This window comes from Microtus pennsylvanicus, chromosome 13 (assembly GCF_037038515.1).
Source record: "Microtus pennsylvanicus isolate mMicPen1 chromosome 13, mMicPen1.hap1, whole genome shotgun sequence".
Lineage (NCBI taxonomy): Eukaryota > Metazoa > Chordata > Mammalia > Rodentia > Cricetidae > Microtus > Microtus pennsylvanicus.
Window position 1 is genome coordinate 74,442,935 of NC_134591.1, and position 20,113 is coordinate 74,463,047.

The 20,113-nt window shown below is 49.1% G+C and overlaps 1 protein-coding gene across 2 annotated transcripts in view; it reads right to left on the bottom strand.

Annotated features, from left to right (window-relative positions):
- The window catches only part of Pdpn (podoplanin), a 31,825-nt gene extending 14,689 nt beyond the window's left edge, over positions 1-17,136 (bottom strand). The window contains exon 1 of one of the 2 annotated variants that reach the window (XM_075945969.1): positions 16,820-17,134. In XM_075945969.1, the coding sequence (XP_075802084.1) occupies positions 16,820-16,886 (67 nt within the window). In that variant the 5' untranslated portion in view covers positions 16,887-17,134. Of the gene's footprint in view, positions 1-16,819 lie in introns of both variants that reach the window. The other variant, XM_075945970.1, reaches the window with a different exon arrangement.
- Between the last annotated feature and the right edge of the window lie 2,977 nt (positions 17,137-20,113).

The following is a 20,113-nucleotide window of genomic DNA, read 5'->3' on the forward strand; positions in this document are numbered from 1 at the left end:
GCCCCCTTTGGCTATCCATGGTGTCTTTAACTGAATCCTGGAAGGGAATAGTAAAGGTGTAAAACTTTTTAAGGTTCCTGTAAAGAAGATACCCAATATCAGCCCTATGTGTGTACAAATATAGAGGTACACACACACACACACACACACACACACACGATACACTCTTTATATTAGCTACCATAGCTTGCTTTTCTGCTAGTTGGAATTTGCATCTCTTTTGCAAAAGGCAAACCCAGCCAGTAATCAAACATCATATTTCCTTTCTCTGACACCATACTCACCAAGCCTTCCTTGGGTTCTGCAAATATTCATGCCTATTTCCCCTGTCTCAGTTTAGTTTGTATACTTAATAGTTTGACTGTCTGTGTTTACTCAATGGGGTCCATCAAACAGGAATATGCAGGCATGCCTTACCTAACAAGATTCCATCTGTGCACAACAACCTTTGCTTGTGAGCTTATAATGGTGCTCAAAATGGGGCACCAGAGCTGTCCATGCATCACGGTGCCACACATTACTCTGAATCTGATGCAGGTGGATTAGAGAGAAGACGTTATTTATCCTAAAAGTGTGTCTGTCTTAGAAAGACAGTCCTTTGTTCCCTGCTCAAGTGAAGGCAGCATCACCATGAAGACAGGAGCCCATGGGACTAGGAGTGTAGGCTCATCTGTAGAGTGAGCGCTTGTCCAGCATGTCTGGGCTCACACCCTAGTATCACATGAAGTAAACCAACAACGCTTGCATGCATGCATACAACAAAAGCAAAAAGAAATTTTGGGGGGGGTGTGGTGGCTGATTCCTATAATCTCACAAGTGCTTAGGAGGTTGAGGCAGGAAACTTGTGAGTTCAGGATCAACCTGAGCCACAATGTGAAATCCTGTCTTGAAGCAAATAACGAAAATAGCTGTGTAAGGGCTCTTTCCGGGGTACCCGCTGGACTGACGGCTATGTCAAGATGAAGCTGAATCTCTCCATCCCAGCCACGACTGTCAGAGACTCCTTGAAGCGGAAGTGAATACACACTTCATACTATCTATGATAAATAAGTGCATGGCCACAGAAGCAGCTGCCGATGCTTTGGGTGGAGAGTGGAAGGGCTATGTGGTCTAAATCTGTGGGAACAACAAGCCAGGTTTTCCCACAAAGCTAAGTGTCTTGGCCTACAGCAGAGTGTGCCTGCTGTTGAGCAAGGGGCATTCAGGAGGCAAAGGCAGGAGGATCCTGATTTTGAGTCGTCTGGGCTTCACAGGAAGAGCCTGTCCTAAACAAGACAAATCAAACCAAAACAACCTCCCCCGCAAAACCCCCAAACAATAAAACTAAAAGTTCATTCTCAACTGGAAACCATTCTGTTTGGTGAAATAAATCAATTTCAGAAAGACACACAGCATGTTTGCTCTCATAGGCTAAACCTAAATGTAAATTCTGTGTGTGTTTGTGTCTATGTGTGTGTGTGTGTTTATGCATGTGCTTACACGTGTGTGTTTATGCGTGTGTTTACATTATGCGTGTGTTTACATGTGTGTGTAGGACACAAAACTAGAAAGATAATCGTAAGGGGAAGAGGAGACCCTAGGAGAGGTGGAAAATAAAGACAGCAAAGAAACACTCGTACTAGGAAAGCAAAAGAGGAAGTTACTGGGGGAAGAAAGGGAACCAGCTGGAAGGGGTGGGAGGGACAGAAGAGAGGAGAATGAGAACAAAGCAAATATCATTTACGCTGGCAGATGCCACGGTGACGCCCATGGCTTCCTCTGCTGACCTGAAATTTTTCATAAGGAAAAACAAGGGCCCTGGCCTAGTGAGATGGCTCAGTGGATGAAGAAACTTTGTAGCCAAGCCACGACCTGAGTCTAATCCCTAGGACCGTATAGTGAAGACAAGAACTGGCTCCCAAAAGTCGTTCTATGACTTCCACACACTGTGGCATGCATGTGCCCCTCCCCCAGTAAATAAATCCATGGTTTAAAAAGGAAGTCTAAACTGGGCGGCGGTGGTGCACACCTTCAATCCCCAGTACTTGGGAAGCAGAGGCAGGCAGATGTCTGAGTTCCAGGCCAGCCTGTTCTTACAGAATGAGTTCCAGGACAGCCAGGGCTACACAGAGAAACCCTGTCTGGGAAAACAAACAAACAAATAAAATAAAATAAAAAATTAAGTCCAGACCTGAAGAGATGTCTCAGTCAGCAAAGTGTTTGCTGCACGGGACCCATGTGAAAAGCCATGTGGAAGGGTGCCTACAATCCAGCGCTGGTCTAGCCAATCAGTGAGCTTCAATAAGAGACCCTATCTCAAAAAAATAGGGTAGAGGGGCTTGAGAGGTGGCTCAGTGGTTAAGCGAGCATGCGAGGACCTGAGTTCGATTCTCAGCATCCAGGTTAGACAACTCACAAACACCTGCAACTCCAGCTCCGGGGGCTCTCACTCTGGACACCTTCACTCACATACAACATCATTTTTAAAAAGTGGAGAATGACCCAGAAAGACAACGGCCATGCATGTTTGGCCTCCACCTGTGTGTACAGCACACGCATGCACTTACACTTACATACGTCTCACACAGAGAATCCATTTGGAAGAACAAACTCTCTTCTGTTCCTTTACCCCCATGAAGGCTTTTGCATCTCATTTCCCTATCATGTCTTAAGAGGTGACCACAAGTCTCAAACATACCTCACACCATAGATGTTCTCAACCCTGCTGACCTCTCACTGGGGTTCCCAGGAGCTCCTGCCTCTTCCCCCAGCTACCCCAAGTGGGTTTCTGCAGCCAGGGCGAGAGCCTAGAACTCTCCTCTCCACGGCTCTGATGTTCTCGGTGCACCGTGGGGTGGTCCTGCTCCTGGCCTTCTGAGGAGGTCATTCTTTGGATATGGATGCAGCAGCAAATATTTATAGGGCTCCTCTGATATTAAGAGCCGTTCTCCAAAAGGCATGTTCCTCAACACAACACCAGGTAGTTTGCTGGACGTAGCCAGAATCCTCCCTGGTGTGGCCAAGGATTTTTTATTTTTTTGTCTCTTCACTCTTTCCATACAGCTTGGCAAACTATTCATCTGATCGAGAGATTGGCACTGGAAAACCTCCTCCTCTCTGCCTTGGGGGTCTATATGCATGTCATGTTCACGTGCATGGGAATGCGCGCGCGCGCGTGTGTGTATGTGTGTGTGTGCGCGCGCGAGCGTGTGTGTGTGTGTGTGTGTGTGTGTGTGTGTGTGTGTGTGTGTGTAGATCAGAGATCAACCTCAGCGTCACTCTTCAGGATATACTCACCCTACTTTTTGAGACAGGGTCCTCCAGTGGGTGGAAACTTGTCAATTCCACTAAGCTGGCTAGCCAGGAAGCCCCAGAGATCTGCCTGTTTCTTTAGCCCCAACTCTGGGATTCTAAACACTCATAACCTGGCAGTTTTTATTTTTCCCACAAATTCTGGGACTCAAATTTGGGTTCTCATTTTTGCACACCAAACTATCTACCAACTGAGCTATCTTTCCAGCCCTCTCTGTGCCTTTTTGAGACAAGGTCTCACTGTGTTGTAACACAGGCTGGTCTTGAATTCACGATCCTCCTGTCACTCCTGAGACTGGGATTAGAGGCGTGCGTGCCAGCATACCTGGGCTGAACAACTCTACTAATCTAGACAACTCTTGGGAGGCTTGGCCCCTGTCACCCTGGGCACCCACAGAAATGCCTTCACTTACTTCCCTCTGGGAGAGCATGGTGCCACCTAACATATTCCCAGCCTCTGGAGTCACGGCAGGTCCTTGGCAGGTGTTTGCTGAGTGACCGGTGGGTAAGTATATAGACAGTCAAGGAACTGGTTTCTTTTGAGATATTCCTTAGATGTGTGCACTGCCTTCACTGCAGAGTTGGTGAGGGCCTTTCCCTACTGTAGGGCATCAGGGATGAGGACAGAACAATTCACCTGTGAGGCTGAACTCTGCGGCCCTGCCTGTCACTCGCCGTCACAGCTTTTGTCAAACCTGCAGACCAAGTCTGGTTGATGAGATGGGACATGACTGTCAGCCTGCATGAAGCTGCTGACAGACAGGATGAGCCCCTCTTCCACGCACTGAACAGAAGGATGTCAGAACTGAGATGTGTTCCTAGATCCTCTGAGAAAATCCTACACACTACCATCAGGAGCCTGTTCCCTTGACCTCATAGTGGGTATGGGTTGTGCATGGCTCCAAAGGTTTCTTGTGCTTCGGGGTGGCTGGCCCCACCTCCTAAAAATTGGAAACGGCTTCTGAACGTTCCTGTAGCTGAACAAGGGCAATGAGAGAAGCGCTGGGGTGGGGCTCAGTGGTTGAGTGTGGGGCACAGGGCGGCCCTGGGATCAATCTCCAGAGTCACAGAAAGGGACAATGAAAGACGAGGAGAAAGGAAAAGAAAAACCAACATAGCTGTGGTGGGGGTGGGAGGACAGGGATAGGAGGGGAGGGGAGGGGGAAGAGTGGATGGGAACGATACACCCCTGTAGTAATCTCAGCACTAGAGGGACCGAAGCATGAATATGAGGTATGTCTGGGCTACAGGAAGACTCTAATGAAGAGGAGGAGGAAAACGGAAAGAAAATAGAGAAGAGGCCAATGGCCATTAAGGACTCTCATTTTCATTCTGAGAGCAAGAAGTCACTGGGCAGGTGGAAGGGGGAGGGCCCAATTCTGGGCCACCCAAGCACACCCGGTCCTCTACCCTCAGAAAGGGAACAGGGGACAGGACTGTCCAGGAGAAGCAATTCTGATGATGGCTCCTTCTGACTGAGTTTACAGAGAATGAACAGAAGCTGCTGCCCTGAGCTTCCCCACGGCCTTTCCACACACACACACACACACACACACACCCCTGCCACAAGGAGCATCCCTGCTTTTCGGGAGGATGGTGAGGGAGAGAGTTAGTGAACCACTGACTAGGAGAACAAGTGGTTATGGCGGACAGGATGTCAGCGTCCAGCAGAGTGCAAAGCCACCTGTAACCAGTGTGTCTCCGGATCATTCTCGCCTGGCTCCCTCTTGCAGGCCTGTATTCTGTGGGTGTGAGTGTGTCTGTGTGTGTCCATCCTCAGCTGTGCAGACACGTGTGAGCACTATGGGCAAGTGTACAAGCAGGTATGTGCACACACACAGAGGTCAGAGGTCAACCTCGGGTGTACTTCCTAGAAACTACTCACCCTGTTTTCTGAGGACACGGGGCTTGCGGGGTAGGCCCAGTTGGCTGGCAGGTGAGCTCCAGGGAATCCTCCTGTCTCAGTCTTTCCAGCGCTAAGATTCAAAGCACTAAGAACTGAACTTAAGTCCTCATGCTTGTAAGGCTAACACACTTTACCAGCTCAGCCATTTCCTCAGCCCTGAGCCTCTGCCTTTTATTTTAAGGAAAAGGCTGGGGTACACAGCTTACTGTGGATCACAGGAGCTTGAGGCTGGGCTGCCAAGGCCCATTGCTGTCCATTCAAGGCTTCACCACACCCACTGCCCCAGGAGAAAGTCCCTCTCTCCACAGGAAAGCTGGGAGGCAGTGTCTCCATGGCAGTCCAGGTCTTGGCTACACTGGGCCCATTCACTATTTCCTCCCTTCGTGGTTCTAGAACCTTCTTTTAAGCAACCTGCCATTCTGCTGAGTTTGTTGCCCAGTCAGTCTCATAGCCTGAGGACACAGAATGACTAGGTGAGCGGTGGTTACATTTTGGGGGGGGGCTCCAGGAAGTGAATCAGTATACTGCTCACCCCTAAACTCAGCAGCAAACCAGAGACAGCTGACTCCAGCTTTCAGTTTGATTACTCAACTCGGGGAGACCACTTCGCTCTCCTGACTAAGAGCAGGCGGTTTTCCTGTAAAAGGGGAAATGAACTCTCAGTTTTGTGGGCAGGAATCATACCTCCTAAGAGGTTTTCTGGAACCCAGCGGGAGCTGGATGCACGCACGAAGGGCCACCTTCTAGGGAAGATAGTTGAGCGGTGACCTCATCGGATGTTTTAAGGGTGCTGCCCAGAGTACACATCACAGTAGGGTGAGGGCACTTGCCATCTGCCAGGAACTGAGCGAGACTCTGAGCTCTGATTACTCAGGGCTCTCAGCTGAGCGGCTGGGATTTCGAAAGAGTGGAAGAAGAGCCCCTTCAGATCGGACCTGCGGGGTAGACATTCCAGCTGTGTGCAGAACGTGGCTGCCCTTGGCCTTGGTCCTCCGCTTCATTTGGAAGCTGTATCTCGGGAGATTTTTTATTTTGCATTAGAATAATCTTGGTTTTGTTTTCATAGCCCCGGGGAATCAAACCCAGGGCCTTGTGTGTGTGTGCTAGGCAACCGTCTATGACCAAATCGCATCTCATCTCAACCCGTGGTAGACTAAAAATTAAGCTGCTTTGGCCAGTAGGGTGTCTTCTGAATTTCCCTTGCCATCTCTCTCCCTTCGTCCTGGCCCATGGGAAGTTCATCCAGCCCCATCTCCAGGTTCACTGTTCAGACCCTCTTAGAACACAGGCTCCCACACGCCCACGAGATGTATCTTGATGGATCTCTTCCATCCCCTCATAGTCTTAACACTGAAGAGCAAACACCTGCCACTCTTCCCCAACTCCTCCCTCGCCTCTCACCTCCCCTACCTGATTTTCACAGATCCTGTGACTGGATGTGGAGTCAGCCAGGAGATACACCTGTGTTTATAGAGAGGCGTGACCCAGGAGGGAACAGGCACTCTGAAGGAGAGTGGCGGCACCCTGTGGGCTGGGGGTCCAGACTGAACACAAGAAGGGCCAAGGAGGAAGCAAGCTCTCTCCCTGGGCTCCCCGACTATCCATGCGTGAGCTTCCTCACACCCCGTCCCCACATCTTCCCTCCCATGATGGACCCCACGCCCTCACACGATGAGCCAAACCAAAGCCTTCCTCCCCTACGTTGCTTTCCGTCAGGTATCTGCTCGCAGTGATAAAAAGCTAATCACTGCACCTGCCTTCTTTTGAAATAGATTTGTTTCGATTTTGTGTACATGAGTGGTTGCCTACATGTATGTATATGGACTACCACACACAGATGGTGCTGTCGGAGGTCAGAAGAGGACATCAGATCCCCCAAAATTAGTATAGGTGGTTGTGAGCCTCCGTGGGGTTTCTGAGAAGTGAATCGGGTCCTCTGTAAAAGCAGGAAGTCCACTTAACTGCTGAGCCATCTCTCCCACTCCAGTGTCCTCATTGCCTTGACTACCGATAGGTTTGGGTAACACCACTCCCTTGCTCTTCATTGACAGATGGTGACTACAATCTGAACAGATGCTTTTACACGGGGCCTCTCAGGCCAGGCAAGGAGCCTACCACTGAGCTATACCCCAGCCCCAGTGTTCTTTTACAGATTCTGCTAAGAGGCCAGATCGGTCCACAAACACTTAGCATACAGTGATGAAACCTGGGCTCCTAGGGCTCACAGACACTGACACAATCAAAGAGTCTGCCTGAGATTGACCTAGACCCTCCGCATGTATGTTACAGTTGTGTAGCTTGGTCTTCTTGTGGGGCTCCTAACAGTGGGGAGCGGGGTCTGTCTCCGACACTTTTGCCGGCTTTTAGGACCTTTATCATCCTACTGGGTTGCGTCCAGCGCTCAACTTGATATGCCATGTTTGGCTGATAGCCATGGGAGGCCGTCCCTCCTCTGAATAGAAACAGAGGAGGAGTGGATGGGGGAGGGGCACAGAGGAGATGGGGAGAGAGGAAGGAGGGAAAACAGTGGTCGGGTTGTAAAATAAACAAAATATATATTTAAATAAAATATAGTGAGGAGAAGAGACAAAGCAATCCCGATGAAGGACCGAGTGGAAGAACTCGTGCGTTCTGATTTCAAACACATGAAGCAGATCTGCAGAAAGCAAGGCTGATTATAACTGGACATGGTGTCCCTGTAGGCCCAGCAAGAGCATCTCAAGCCCAGGGATTCAAGGCCAGCGCATGCAGCACAGAGGGAGCCCTATCTCAGAAAAATAGTAAAATAGAAATAAGCTAGGGGCAGAGCTCAGAAGCAGAGCATTCGCGTAGCCTGCAGAGGCCCCGTGTTTAATTTCCAGCAATGGGGAAACGTTTTCACAAATGACCGCAGACACTGGGTAAGGGTAAGCGTGTAGACCCACAGACTAGAACGGCGAGTCCAGGCATAGGCCTTTCTTCTCACAGACAGCTGATTTTTGTGTAAAAGCACCAAGATACCTCAGTGGGGTAGAGTTATCTTTTCATCCCAGAAGGTGCTGGGACAACTGCATTGCCACGCGGTAAAGAATGGAGCTGGGTCACTACATGGGGCACACGAATCTTCATTGCAAAGGCATCAACGCCCGACTGCCAGAATGAAGCCATACAAAGTCAGAGTCAACCTCCGCAGCCTCCAACACTGGTACCAACGGCAAGAACAGAAAAGGAGGGGGGACAAGCCAGACTTCACGTTCTTAACAATTGGGGCTTTAATGAACACTATCAAAAAATAATAACAAATAAGCCAGTTCATAGAATGGAAGAAATGTCTTGGGAAGAATCTCTTCTCTGGCTTCAGTGAAATCTATTCAGAAATCAACAGCAAAAGGAAACACAAAAAAAAAACCACTTGAAATTTTCATATCTTGCAACTAGAAATAATCTGCAGAACTCTCACTCTAAAGAACAACAAAATGCATTACTTATTGATGAAAGCACCAAAGGTCAAAATGTGTGGGAAGGAGGCAATATTCGGGCGGGCGCGGGGGGGGGGGGGGGGCAACCTGGGAAATAAATTGATCTACCAAGAAACTAATATTTAATTGTTTCTTTGCTGATTTTTTAAAAATAGTTTAGTCATCAGTTCCAGTTTGGCTTTGGCCCGAGAATACTGTTCATGGGGACAGTGTAAACAGTTTGTCTATTCATAACCACCAGACATAATCCTCTTAAAAATGACTGGAACCCTAGCCCCCTCCTTCTCATATATGTATATGTATTCGATAATCAATAAACTTTAATTTCTTACTTGGAAAAAAGCAAATTAGCAAAATGCCTGAAGACTTCAACAGCCAAGAGTTTGAACAATCCCCCAAGATGTTCAGCATGAAAAGGTGTTCAAGTTCATTTGTCGTTAGTGAAGGAAAGACAGTTCAGAACTAGTGTGAGATACTCCCTGCTCATTAGAATAGCGTGTGTGTGTGTGTGTGTGTGTGTGTGTGTGTGTGTGTGTGAGAGAGAGAGAGAGAGAGAGAGAGAGAGAGAGAGAGAGAGAGAGAGGAGAGAGCATGTGTGCAGACATTTGTTTTTAAATTTAAGAAAAAATAGGGACGAAGATCTGTCTCAGGTGGCAGAGTCCTTGCCCAGCATACACAAAACCCCAGGTTCCAACCCCAGCACCTCATAAACCAGTCATGGTGGGACACACCTATAATCATGTATTTGTGTGATCTGTCTTCATGCTCACAAGAAGAGGCAGTCAGATCCTATTATAGATGGTTGGGAGCCACCATGTGGTGGCTGGGAATTGAACTCAGGACCTCTGGAAGAGCAGTCAAGTGCTCTTAACCTTTCTGAGTCATCTCTCCAGTTCCTGAAATTCTTTTTAAGAGTAAAATTTGGGAAGCAATATTTTGAAAACAATAACAAAATCAAAAGAAAAAAGGCTTGGAAACAACAAAAAAGGGGCTGATACAGCTATATTTATGGGGTGCAATACAATATTTCAATACTTTTCTATAGTATGTAAAGATCAGAGCGGGACTGCTGGCTTCCATCATCTCAAACACGTATCAGTTGTCAGGAACACTCAAAATCCTCTGGCTACATCAACAAACACAGTTGTTCACTGTCAATCACAGCTGCCCGGCTGAGCCATAGGACACTAGAACTCATGCGTAGGAATTACACTCATGGACCTATTAACCATCCATCCTCTCTTCCCCTCTGTCTTGGTTACTTTCCTATCATTGCCACAAAACACCATAACCAAGGCAATTTCTAAAACAAAGCATTTACTTTAGGGACTCGTCATTTCAGAGGCTCAGAGTCTTAATGGCGAGGGGGCATGGCAGGGGGCAATGACAGCAGGTAGGCAGCCGTGGGTGGGGCTGGCGCAGGAGCTGAGAGCTTATATCTGGATCCACAAGCATGAGGCAGAGAGAGATGGAGACATGGGCTTCTGAAACGTCAAAGTCCACCCCCAAGTGGCACACCTCCTCCAACAAAGTCACACCTCCTAGTCCTTCCCAAACAGTTCCACCAACTGGGGACCAAGCTTTGGAACAGCTGAGCCTATGGGGCCATTCTCACTTAAACCAGCATGCCCTCTAATCCCTGATAATATGTGCCTGCAAACTCTTAAAGGGACAGAGACAGCATTTGGTACTTGTTCATAATTGCTTTCAGTTGCTGGATCAACACCACAACCAAAAGCCACACTTGAGGTAATCATCCATCCCTGAGGGAAGCCAGGGCAGACCTCAAGGCACGAACAGAGCCTGGAGGAACGCCATTTATGGGCTGGCTCTCTGGCTCATGCCAGCTAGATTTTTCTCTATAGCCCAAGATCACCTCCCCACAGTAGGAGGTGTGGTTCACCGTAGGCAGGGCCTTCCCTCATCAATTACCACAATATCCCACGGATTGGGCAATTCTGGGCACTTCTGTAACTGAGGTGTCCCCTCTTTCATCCCAGATGACTCTTAGTTGTGTCGAATTGAAAATGAAAACGACCCAGCAGAGTGCTCTTGACATCACATACATAATTAAAATCATGTGTGTGACAAACAAAATTGATTAAAACAACTTGGTTGAGTATTACCGTAACAGAGGGTGTTGCTGCCGTCTAAAGTCCTTGGAGGGATCACACGGCTTGGCTTTTCTAGGTGTCTTCAGGGACACCGACGCCAAGCACTGGTGGCCACTTAGCTGAGCAGCCAGGGATGTGTGCCCAGGGCGTGTGCTCTTGCTATGTTCCAGTACTTGAGTTCCAGCTCATTGCTGCTGTCTCCTGGCTTTGTGTCTGAACCTGGATGAGCTCGTCTATAAGATGTAAATAGTTCCTGCCTTGTCGTTGTGCTGTGAGGACTGAGTGCAACCGGGTTCGCGAGTGGCTAAGACAGTCTAGCCCAGCAAATGGTGAAAGTTCCAAAGTGGTTATTGCTATGAGCCCCTCCCATTTGGAATCCAGTGTGCGGCTTTGCAGCTTCACATTTAATCTTCCTATGAAGTGATAGTCTCAGAAAAGGCTGCCTTCCATGAGTTGACCTTTCTATAAGATGCCAGGAACCAAAGGTTACTAGGAACGAGACACGGGAGCGTGGGGAGAGGGCTCAGCCAGGAAAGAACTTGCCTTGCAAGCTTGGTACCTTAGAACTTGTCCATTGCTGCAAAGAGACACCACGGCCAGGGAAACTTTTGGAAGAAAGAGTTTAATTAGGGCTTACAGTTCGGAGGGCGAGCCCATGACCACCATAGTGAAGAACATGGCAGCAGTGGAGCAATGGCTGAGAGCCTGTATCTTATCCTCAAGTAGAAGGGAGGTAGAAAGAGGCAGAGAGGCAGAGTGAGAAAGAGACAGACAGGCGCGCACACACACGCATGCACGCGCAAACACACAGAGACAGAAAGACAGAGAGAGAGATTGGGGATAGTGTGGCTTTTGACACCTCAAAGCCCACCCACCAACTGTGAGCCAAGCAGTCAAATACATAGATAGCCTCTGGGGCCATTGTGATTCAAGCCAGCACAGATGGAAACCTCATTTGGATCCCCAGAACCAAAGCTGTAATGGTGTGTGACTTCTACCCTAGCTCTGAGGAAGAAGAGACAAGGTGGCTCTCTGGGGCTTGCTGGCCCCGCAACCTGGTGTCCTTGACAAGGTCCAGACCAGTGAGAGAGCCTGTCTCTGAGAAACCACGTAGGGAGCCTGAAGAGAGAGATAGCTCAGCGGTTGAGAGCTCATACTACACTGCCAAAGGAACTGGGCTTGGTTCCCAGCACCCACTTCGGGCTGCTCACAATTCTCAGTAACTCCGCCTGTTGTGAGATCTGACTCCCCCTGCCTCTGTGGGCACCTGCATTCAGGTGCGCATACCCCCACACAGACATATATGCATTCACACAATTTTTAAAAATAAATCTTAAAATAAAATTTTTTAAAAGGGATGACAAGATATTTTTCCTCCAGCCTCCACATCTGCGCATGCGCACACACGCACAAATAAGACTTGTTCTTCTGCACTTTATGTACATAGTTGCTACCGATGTCATGCCCCTCTCAAGTGACCAAGGTTCCGGAGATGTTTGATCTTCTGTAGAACAAAAGCACTGGATGGAATGTGTTGCCAGATTAAGGGAATAAAGATCTCGGATGCTCAAGGACCCACCCTAACTGAGGTCAGACTGCCCAAAGCTGCCAGATCGGACCTCCCCTTAGGAGCTCAAAGCAGGATAACACCACGCTCCAAAGCCTGAACACATAGCAAGGACTCGGTTAAGTATCTGCCAAATAAGCAAATTCCTTGAGCAGGGCGGTTGCCTCTCTCTCCCTCTCTCCCTTTCCAGAGAACCCAAGCAAACTAAGTCCTTTCTCTCTCGGGTGGAGCACTCCCCTCTGCTTTACAGCCTTGTTTGTTTGCTGTCTTTTATTCCCCTTGGTGAAAACACAATGATGGCCTCTGGGAAATACCCTGCTCCCTCAGTACTGTTTACACATTTTGCACCCCTGCTTCCCGGGCCTCCCGCCTCCAACTGTACTCCAAACTACTGGCATTCCCCTGTACCCTGCCAATTTAACAGACGCTCTCAGAGCCCCGCTGTGGTGCAGGTTGACCTGCCCATACCTCTCCAGGCATTTCTCCAGTTTCTGACCCTCTGGACAGAAATCACAAGCTCATCTTCATCCTTTGCATATGTTTTTTGTTTTTGAAACTGCATCCATTTTGCCTTGTGTCTACAATGTTTGTCTTCTGTTTCTCCAAGGAAGTGATCAGCTGGCCAAGGTCAAAAGTCTCCCTCTGAACTTAACCAGATTCACCTCCAAATACAAACCGTTCTCTGAGACAAAGACATGAGACCAGATATAAACACAGACGTACCGGTATATGTGCATGCGTGCGTGCGTGTGCGTGTGTGTTTGTAGTCAAGGGATAACCTCAGGTATTATTCTCTAGGTATCTTATTTTTTGAAGCAGGGTGTCTCCCTGGCCTGGGGTTTGTGGATTGGGCTAGACTGGCTGGCCAAAGAGCCTGGGGGATGTGGCTGACTCTGCATTCCTAGCACCGAGATTACAAATCCCTGCTACCGCCCAGCTTTTTAAAATGGTTCTGAGAACCAAACTAAGGCTCTCTTCTTGGCACAGCAAGCATTTTATCCGTCCAGCTGTCTCTCTAACCTTACTCTACTCTTTCCGTTAATGTTCAAGAGTTTCCCATCACCTGGCTGGCCATGAATGGGCTGGGATGACGGACAGCCAGGCGCTGTGGTTAGACACGTGGGAGGAAACAGACACCTCCATTTCCTGCCCTGCATGAACTTGGCAGAATGCCAGTTGTTTCCTAACCTGGCTCTATCCTGCATTCGAGCTTGGATGAAAAGCCTGACCACTTTCCTTTCCCAGAACTTTCCAGGGGATGGAGAGATGGCTCATTTAGTAAAGTATTCCCCATGCGAACATGAGGATCTGAGTTCCAACCCCCAGACTCACACAAAAAGCAGGGTGCATCTGTTACCACAACACTGGGGAAGTAGAGGCAACCAGATTCCCGAGGACCATTGTTCAGTCTAGCAATTGGAGAACCCCAGGTTCAATGAGACAGTGTCTCTAAAATAGGGTGCGGAGTCATTGAGGAAGATTTGGCCTACACACACACACACACACACACACACACAGACATACACATTTCAAGACATCTATTGACAAAGTACTCAGAATTGCAGACAAAGGGAGCTTAATCTGTTGTGTACCCCGCGAGAATTCTGTGAGCAACCTCATCAGCTTTGAGAGTGTCTCAACCTCTCCAGTCATGGACCCTCCTCTAAGGAGACCACATCGGTTTCTTCCCTGAGTGAGAGGTTTCAGGATAAGCAGGGTTTCCCTGAGCGCTGGGAGGTTGGGCTGGGGATCCTCTGCGGGGTTCCAGGAAAGACTGGCATTTGAGTTGGCTCCCTTCGCAGCCTCCCCCGAAATACTTCCACAAGTTGTAACCTGGAATGCCTGTTCGCAGAAGCCAGAACTATGACAAAAATTCAGATAAGCCAGTGCAATCCGGAGCACAGGTTCTTTCTTGGTTGGCGAGGACGGCGGAGCACACGTTCGGCTTTCCTGCACCCAGCAACCTGCCGCACCCTCTTGGGAGGTATTTAGCACCTGTGAGCCGGATGGATTAAGGCAATCTATTTTGATGCACCGATTACAGTGTGGGGAGCACATAACTGAAAGAAGTCTAGGAAAGTTTGTATTCATGTTTAAGGGACTGAAAATGAAGTCCACCTTTGGTGTCAAGTTCAACTGTCTCTCTCTTTTTTTTTTTTTTAATTCTTTTTTTAGTTCAGGAGTAGTGAGGAGTTTGACTTTGCTTTTGAATCTTTGTTCTGGCAGCTTCTGAGATAATAGTGTATAATTTACAGGAGTTGTCGGGGATTAAACGAGGTAGTCTGGTGACATTCCTAGAATGTGGTGGGGGATGGGAACGCAACGAAGTGGTACCCTGCCCACTAGGCAGGGCCATCCTCACTCATGCCAAGATTTGGGTCTCTGTCTGTGCCAGCACTGAGTCAGTAAGTGGTGAACTGAGTTGGGTACTGTCGGTTACGGGGACACTCAGCCTTCTGGGGCCGAACACAGAGCTTCAAATGTGCTTTTTCTTTCTGAACTCAGTTTGGAATCATAGCCCAAGCTTCCCTCATAGAATCTTTAAGAGAAGGAGCTTTCTTCAACGTCTCTGCACCAAAAACCCTCAGCAACCCATGAGGATTCCAGCTCCCCACCTCCCCCAAACTGGCAAGAACTTCGGGGAAATCACAGGATGATTTCTTTGCCACATGATTAATCCTGTTTGGACTGGTCCCGGAAGAGCACACATGGCTTAGCAGCAAGCAGCGACTTTCAGAATCTTACAACAATTAATTGCCTAACGGACAGGCCCTCGGGTACAGGCTTTGGATGAATGTTCAGAGCGAGGGTGGGGCCTGGCAATGGAGGAAGATGCCAGATGTGAGGACAACAGTCCTTTTTAGAATCCACGAAGACTTTAGAGTTGGCAAAGGGGGTTGGATTCTAATATTAAATCATGGCACATGACCCTAATTGAGTTAGCACACCACAATCACCTCCAGTCTGGCTCCCCAATAATACCTCAGCTCAATGGTGTTGCTCATCCATATTCATTATTCCCAGACAAAACCCCTATAGGCTTCAATCTTGCAGCAGAACAGCCTGCATAGCACTGGCCACATGGCCACCCCCTTTCTTTTCCAGGCCTCTTTCTTCAGTTGTACAGTTTCTAATAGAGCACAACGAAGACTCTAGACAAGACCGAACAGCAGCTACATTTTAGGAGCACCTTGGGAACTGGCTTCCGAGAGTGGCAGCCTACCCTTGCCTGAGAGGATGCTAGCCAGTCTCTGGCTTTCCTCGGATGTGGTTGGGGCGAGTGAAACGCCATGTCATTTACACACATTGTCTCGCCAGACCAGAAATAGAACTGAAATACAGAACTGTATATAACATCCTAGCGCAAGGAGAAGTTTCAAAGATAGGCCTGCCAGGAATAGCCCAGAGTGCCATAAAGAGCAGCTTCGCCTCTTTGAAGCAGCCTGCTGTATAATTTCCCGAAGACTAGGTAGGTGTTGTCGGTGGAGAATTACAGAAGCCGAGGCTAGGCTCACCCGGCTCACAGAGACCACTTCCTTCCCTCTCGGGAAGGACAGGGCTCCATCTCTAGCTCGCTGAGGAGCAGGTGATGTTTGGGATCAAAGTTAGAGCTTAGAATCCCCAGGGAGACAGACACAACTAGAAAGGCAAGGCAAGAAATAAAACAGGGTAGGTTCGCTCCTGAAGCCCAGGCTGCTTTCAAACTCGCTGCGTAGCCCCCAGGATGACCTTGAAAACGCCTGTTTCCCCAACGCTGAGATCAACAAGTGAACATCACTACGCTGGTTTTTGCACCTTGCTGGGGATGGAACCCAGAGCATCAGGTCTGCAAGGCAAGGACTTTGCCAACTGAGAGCATTAAGCTCCTTTGGTCTTTTACAAACGCCACTGAGTCCTTGGCCTCAAGCACACTTACACCTCAATGCTCACGGCGATGCTCCAAGTTAGGAGGTACAGCTTTAGATGCTGGACGCCCTGGGTTCCATCCATTCCCAGCGCTGGAGTCAAAAGAGGAAGGAGGCAGAGACAAGGCTGCTCGAAAGACAGCAGCCTTCGGTTCCCCTCGTCTACTCCGAGTTGCTTCGCCTCCCACCCGGGCTACCATCCATCAGGTCTGTCCCCAAGGATGGGACCCCTGGTTCCAACCTGTCCTTCCGCCTGTTTCTCTCTTCCAGAGACATTAACTATTCCTCTAATACTCCGCTCTTTGGGCCAGTACAGTCTCCCTTGGCATCACCCTCCCGCTCCACGACATTAGTCCTCCCCCACCCCGCGCCCCCGGGAGGCGGGAGACATTCCGCACCCCTACCACCTGTGGATCCGGACTACTTCCACACCCACTGACTGTTCCTGGGGACTTGGCCCCAACTAAGTTGCCCCAGCTTTCTCCCGGGCACTCTCTGATGCCAGGCAACCCCCGCCTCCCTTCATCCGCGCCCCCCCCCCAGCAAGTGTTGGTAGCCACTCAGGCCGGGACACTTACCTCCGTGCGCAAAGTGCCAGCACCACGCGCTCCCCAAAACCCAGAACAACACCGGCGCCGTCCACATCTTGATCTCTTTGGAGCCTCAGCAGCTAGTGGTTTTTGTGGTTGTGAAAAGACGGAAAAAAAGGCTTCGCAACTACAGGCCCAGCCGGGAAGAACTCTGCAGGAGACTGGAAGGCGGTGAGCAAAAGTCTCGGAGAGTGCCCGGGCTTCTTTGGCTCGCGGCAGCAGCAGGAACAGCAAACTTGGCAGCGGGCAACTTCTCGGCGCAGACAGCATTTATGTCTCTCAACCCGGGGCGGGAGCGGGTGGGCGTCAGGTGGTCCCAGCCCAGAGATCTAGGACCGCCCCCGGACTCTGTTTGGCCAGCATCACAAGATGACCTCAGGCCAGGTTTAAAGTTACAGGGCCTCTCAGCCACTGGGGCTCAGCCCAGGCCAAAAAAGAAAAAAAAAAAAAGCTTTTGACTGTTCCACCACAGGAGAAAGAGGGGACACAGGCAGTAAACAGTTCTGATTTATAATTTTTCATGTATTTTTTTCTACTGTACTTATTATTCTGTTTTAAAGGGGAAAGCACAAAACCAACGTTTTCCTTTTTACTGGGCTAAAGGGAGACTCACACAGTAGCCAGTGTGGCCCATTCCTTGGTTTTAGAATCACACATTGGATTTTTAATTTTTTTTTATAAATACTGAATGTAAGAGTTAGGGAAAAAAAACGGCAGTCGTTTGGGTGAGTCAGAGGCAACTCGTGCTAATTAACTGAGCCCTCATCCAAGGCACATGGATGTGTGGCTGGTGGGGTGCCTGTTCCCCAAAACTGGCTTCCAGTGTGATACTTGGCTTTGTGGGTACCTGTCTAGGAGGGGTACTGGTCTGGCTGGGGCGCTTGGCCTGCTAGGGTGCTTGGCCCTAGTGACTTACACAGTTTTGAAAGGCAGAGCACGTGACCCTTCCTGATATTGGGGACATTGTGGCTTCCCCTGGAGACGTGAGCAGCTGTGTCATCTAATGGGTGGCCACTCACCTGGAACTAAGAGTTCCAGTTTATCCATTTTAATCCCAGGATTTAACCAGTAATCCTCCTTTCTTGGTTTAAACAATCTCTCCTCGGTCTCAGGGAGTGGGTATCAGCAAGAGAGCTCTTCTTCTTTATCCCCCTTCTAACCTACTGGAATTTAAGAACAGGGATGGGGACATGGTCTTGACTCCGCGCCCAGATGCCATAAATTCCACTCAACAAAAGCATCTGAAGATGGGCCCTGAGAAGGCTCAGCCCCCAAACCTGGTGACCCATAATAATGAATGGAAAGAAATGACCCCCAAAGGATGCTTCTGACCAGACAGTTCACACACACACACACACACACACACACAGAGAGAGAGAGAGAGAGAGAGAGAGAGAGAGAGAGAGAGAGAGAGAGGATGTAAAAATAAAAATAAATTAAAAACAGAACTTAAGGATGAAGGTCCTCAAAGTATTTCAATGAGGGTGAAAATGGGCTATTTCCATCCTTTGGTCTGTGACCTGGTTCTAAATAGACTTCATTTATTTATTTATTTATTTATTTAGAGACAGGGTTTCTCTGTGTAGCTTTAGAGTTTATCCTGGCACTAGCTCTCATAGACCAGGCTGGCCTCGAACTTACAGAGATCCGCCTACCTCTTCTGCCTCCTGAGTGCTGGGATTAAAGGCGTGTGCCACCACTGCCTGGCATAGACTTCATCTTAAGAACTTCAAGAGTAGACGTTTAAAATTATTTAGTGTACGTGTGTGTATGTGTGTGCATGTGTATGCACATGTGTGTATATGATGTGTGTAGGGACCCATGACATATAAGTGTGTGTGAGATCAGAGGACAGCTCTGCGGAGTTGGCTCACTCCTACCTTCACATGTATGTTCTAAGCCCAAATCTCTAAGGCTGCCAGGGAAGCCCTTTTATTTCCTGAACCAAGATTATTTTAACAGCTCAGATGGTGGGGGCACACACCTTTAGTCCCAGTACGAGGCAGAGGCAGGTAGAACTCTGTGAGTTTGAGGACAGCCTGGTCTACAGAGTGAGTTCTAGGAGTAGATGAAGGATCCAGGAAATCTACCCCCTGCTCCTCTCTCCCTGTGTCCTAGGGATGTGTCTAGGTTGTAGAAGGCTGGTCTCCTATCTTCTTGTAGAGGTTGGAGGAGGGGACAAAAGTGGAAACAGAATCCTGTTGGGGGTCTGGGGACGGGGAGAGAACTGGAAGGGTCTGAAATAGGTCTTCATGTTGACTTTCTGAGTAACCAGGTGTGTGGCTGGCCCCTAGAAGGGTCACTGAAGGACAGGGTGGGGGAGGGGGGTTACATTGCACAACAAGACAAACAGCAGGTTAGAGACACCTTAGCCCTGGGCCGAAAGATGCCCAAGAGAGATACAGAGCCATAAATCCAACTTGGCACCACAGGGATCTTTCCCCCTTAGGACACAGCTTGTGTGAAGACAATGACTCAGCTTGTGTGGAGACTAAAGAAACAAAGAGGTAGAGACAGGCACCTTGAGATAACGCCCACAGGCCCCACCATTTGTAAATCTTACCTTGCAATCTCAACTGTTCTTCCAGTCAACCTTCATCTAGGATCACAGCGCCAATTCACCTGGAGGGCTGCCTAACACGCGGGTCACTGGGGTCACTCCAAAGTCCTCATTCATTAAAAGAAGGAGACCAGGGGTCCCACGTTGAGAATCGCTCTTTACAACATACCACAAACCCTGTGGAGTCCTGCAGAAAATGAATGGGGAGGGAAGACCAGTTTTTCTGTGGCTGATCAGGGCTGAAGCCTATTCTTAATCCTGGGTCTTGAATACAATAGACGGAGCTAAAATGGCAGGAATGGGATGGGACCTTTTGTCCTGGGAGATGCTGAAGGCTGGTGTTGGGTCTAGCGCTGGAAGCATTCTTTGAGGCCTCTGCCCAGTCTGGAGAGCAGTTGACTGAACTTTTGCAGGGTGCCTGGGAAGACACAGCGTTCTGGGGCTGAAACTCCTCCAGCTGACTCCCCCAAGACACGAAGCATCTCTGTGACTCCTGAATAGGTCATTTCTTAGGGCTCGAGCTGGACCAGGAATAACATGAGGCTGTGAACTCACCACACCTCGGTTTTCTGAAAGGAGCCAGGGAGCCACATGAGCCCCAGAATCTGCATGCTAGCGAGCAGAGATTCTGATTCCCACTGCCGAGAACTCTGCATACAGCTAGGATCTGAGCCTGATGGCGGCTGTTTCTACCAGGGCCCATTGAGTTCCCAGTCTCTTTC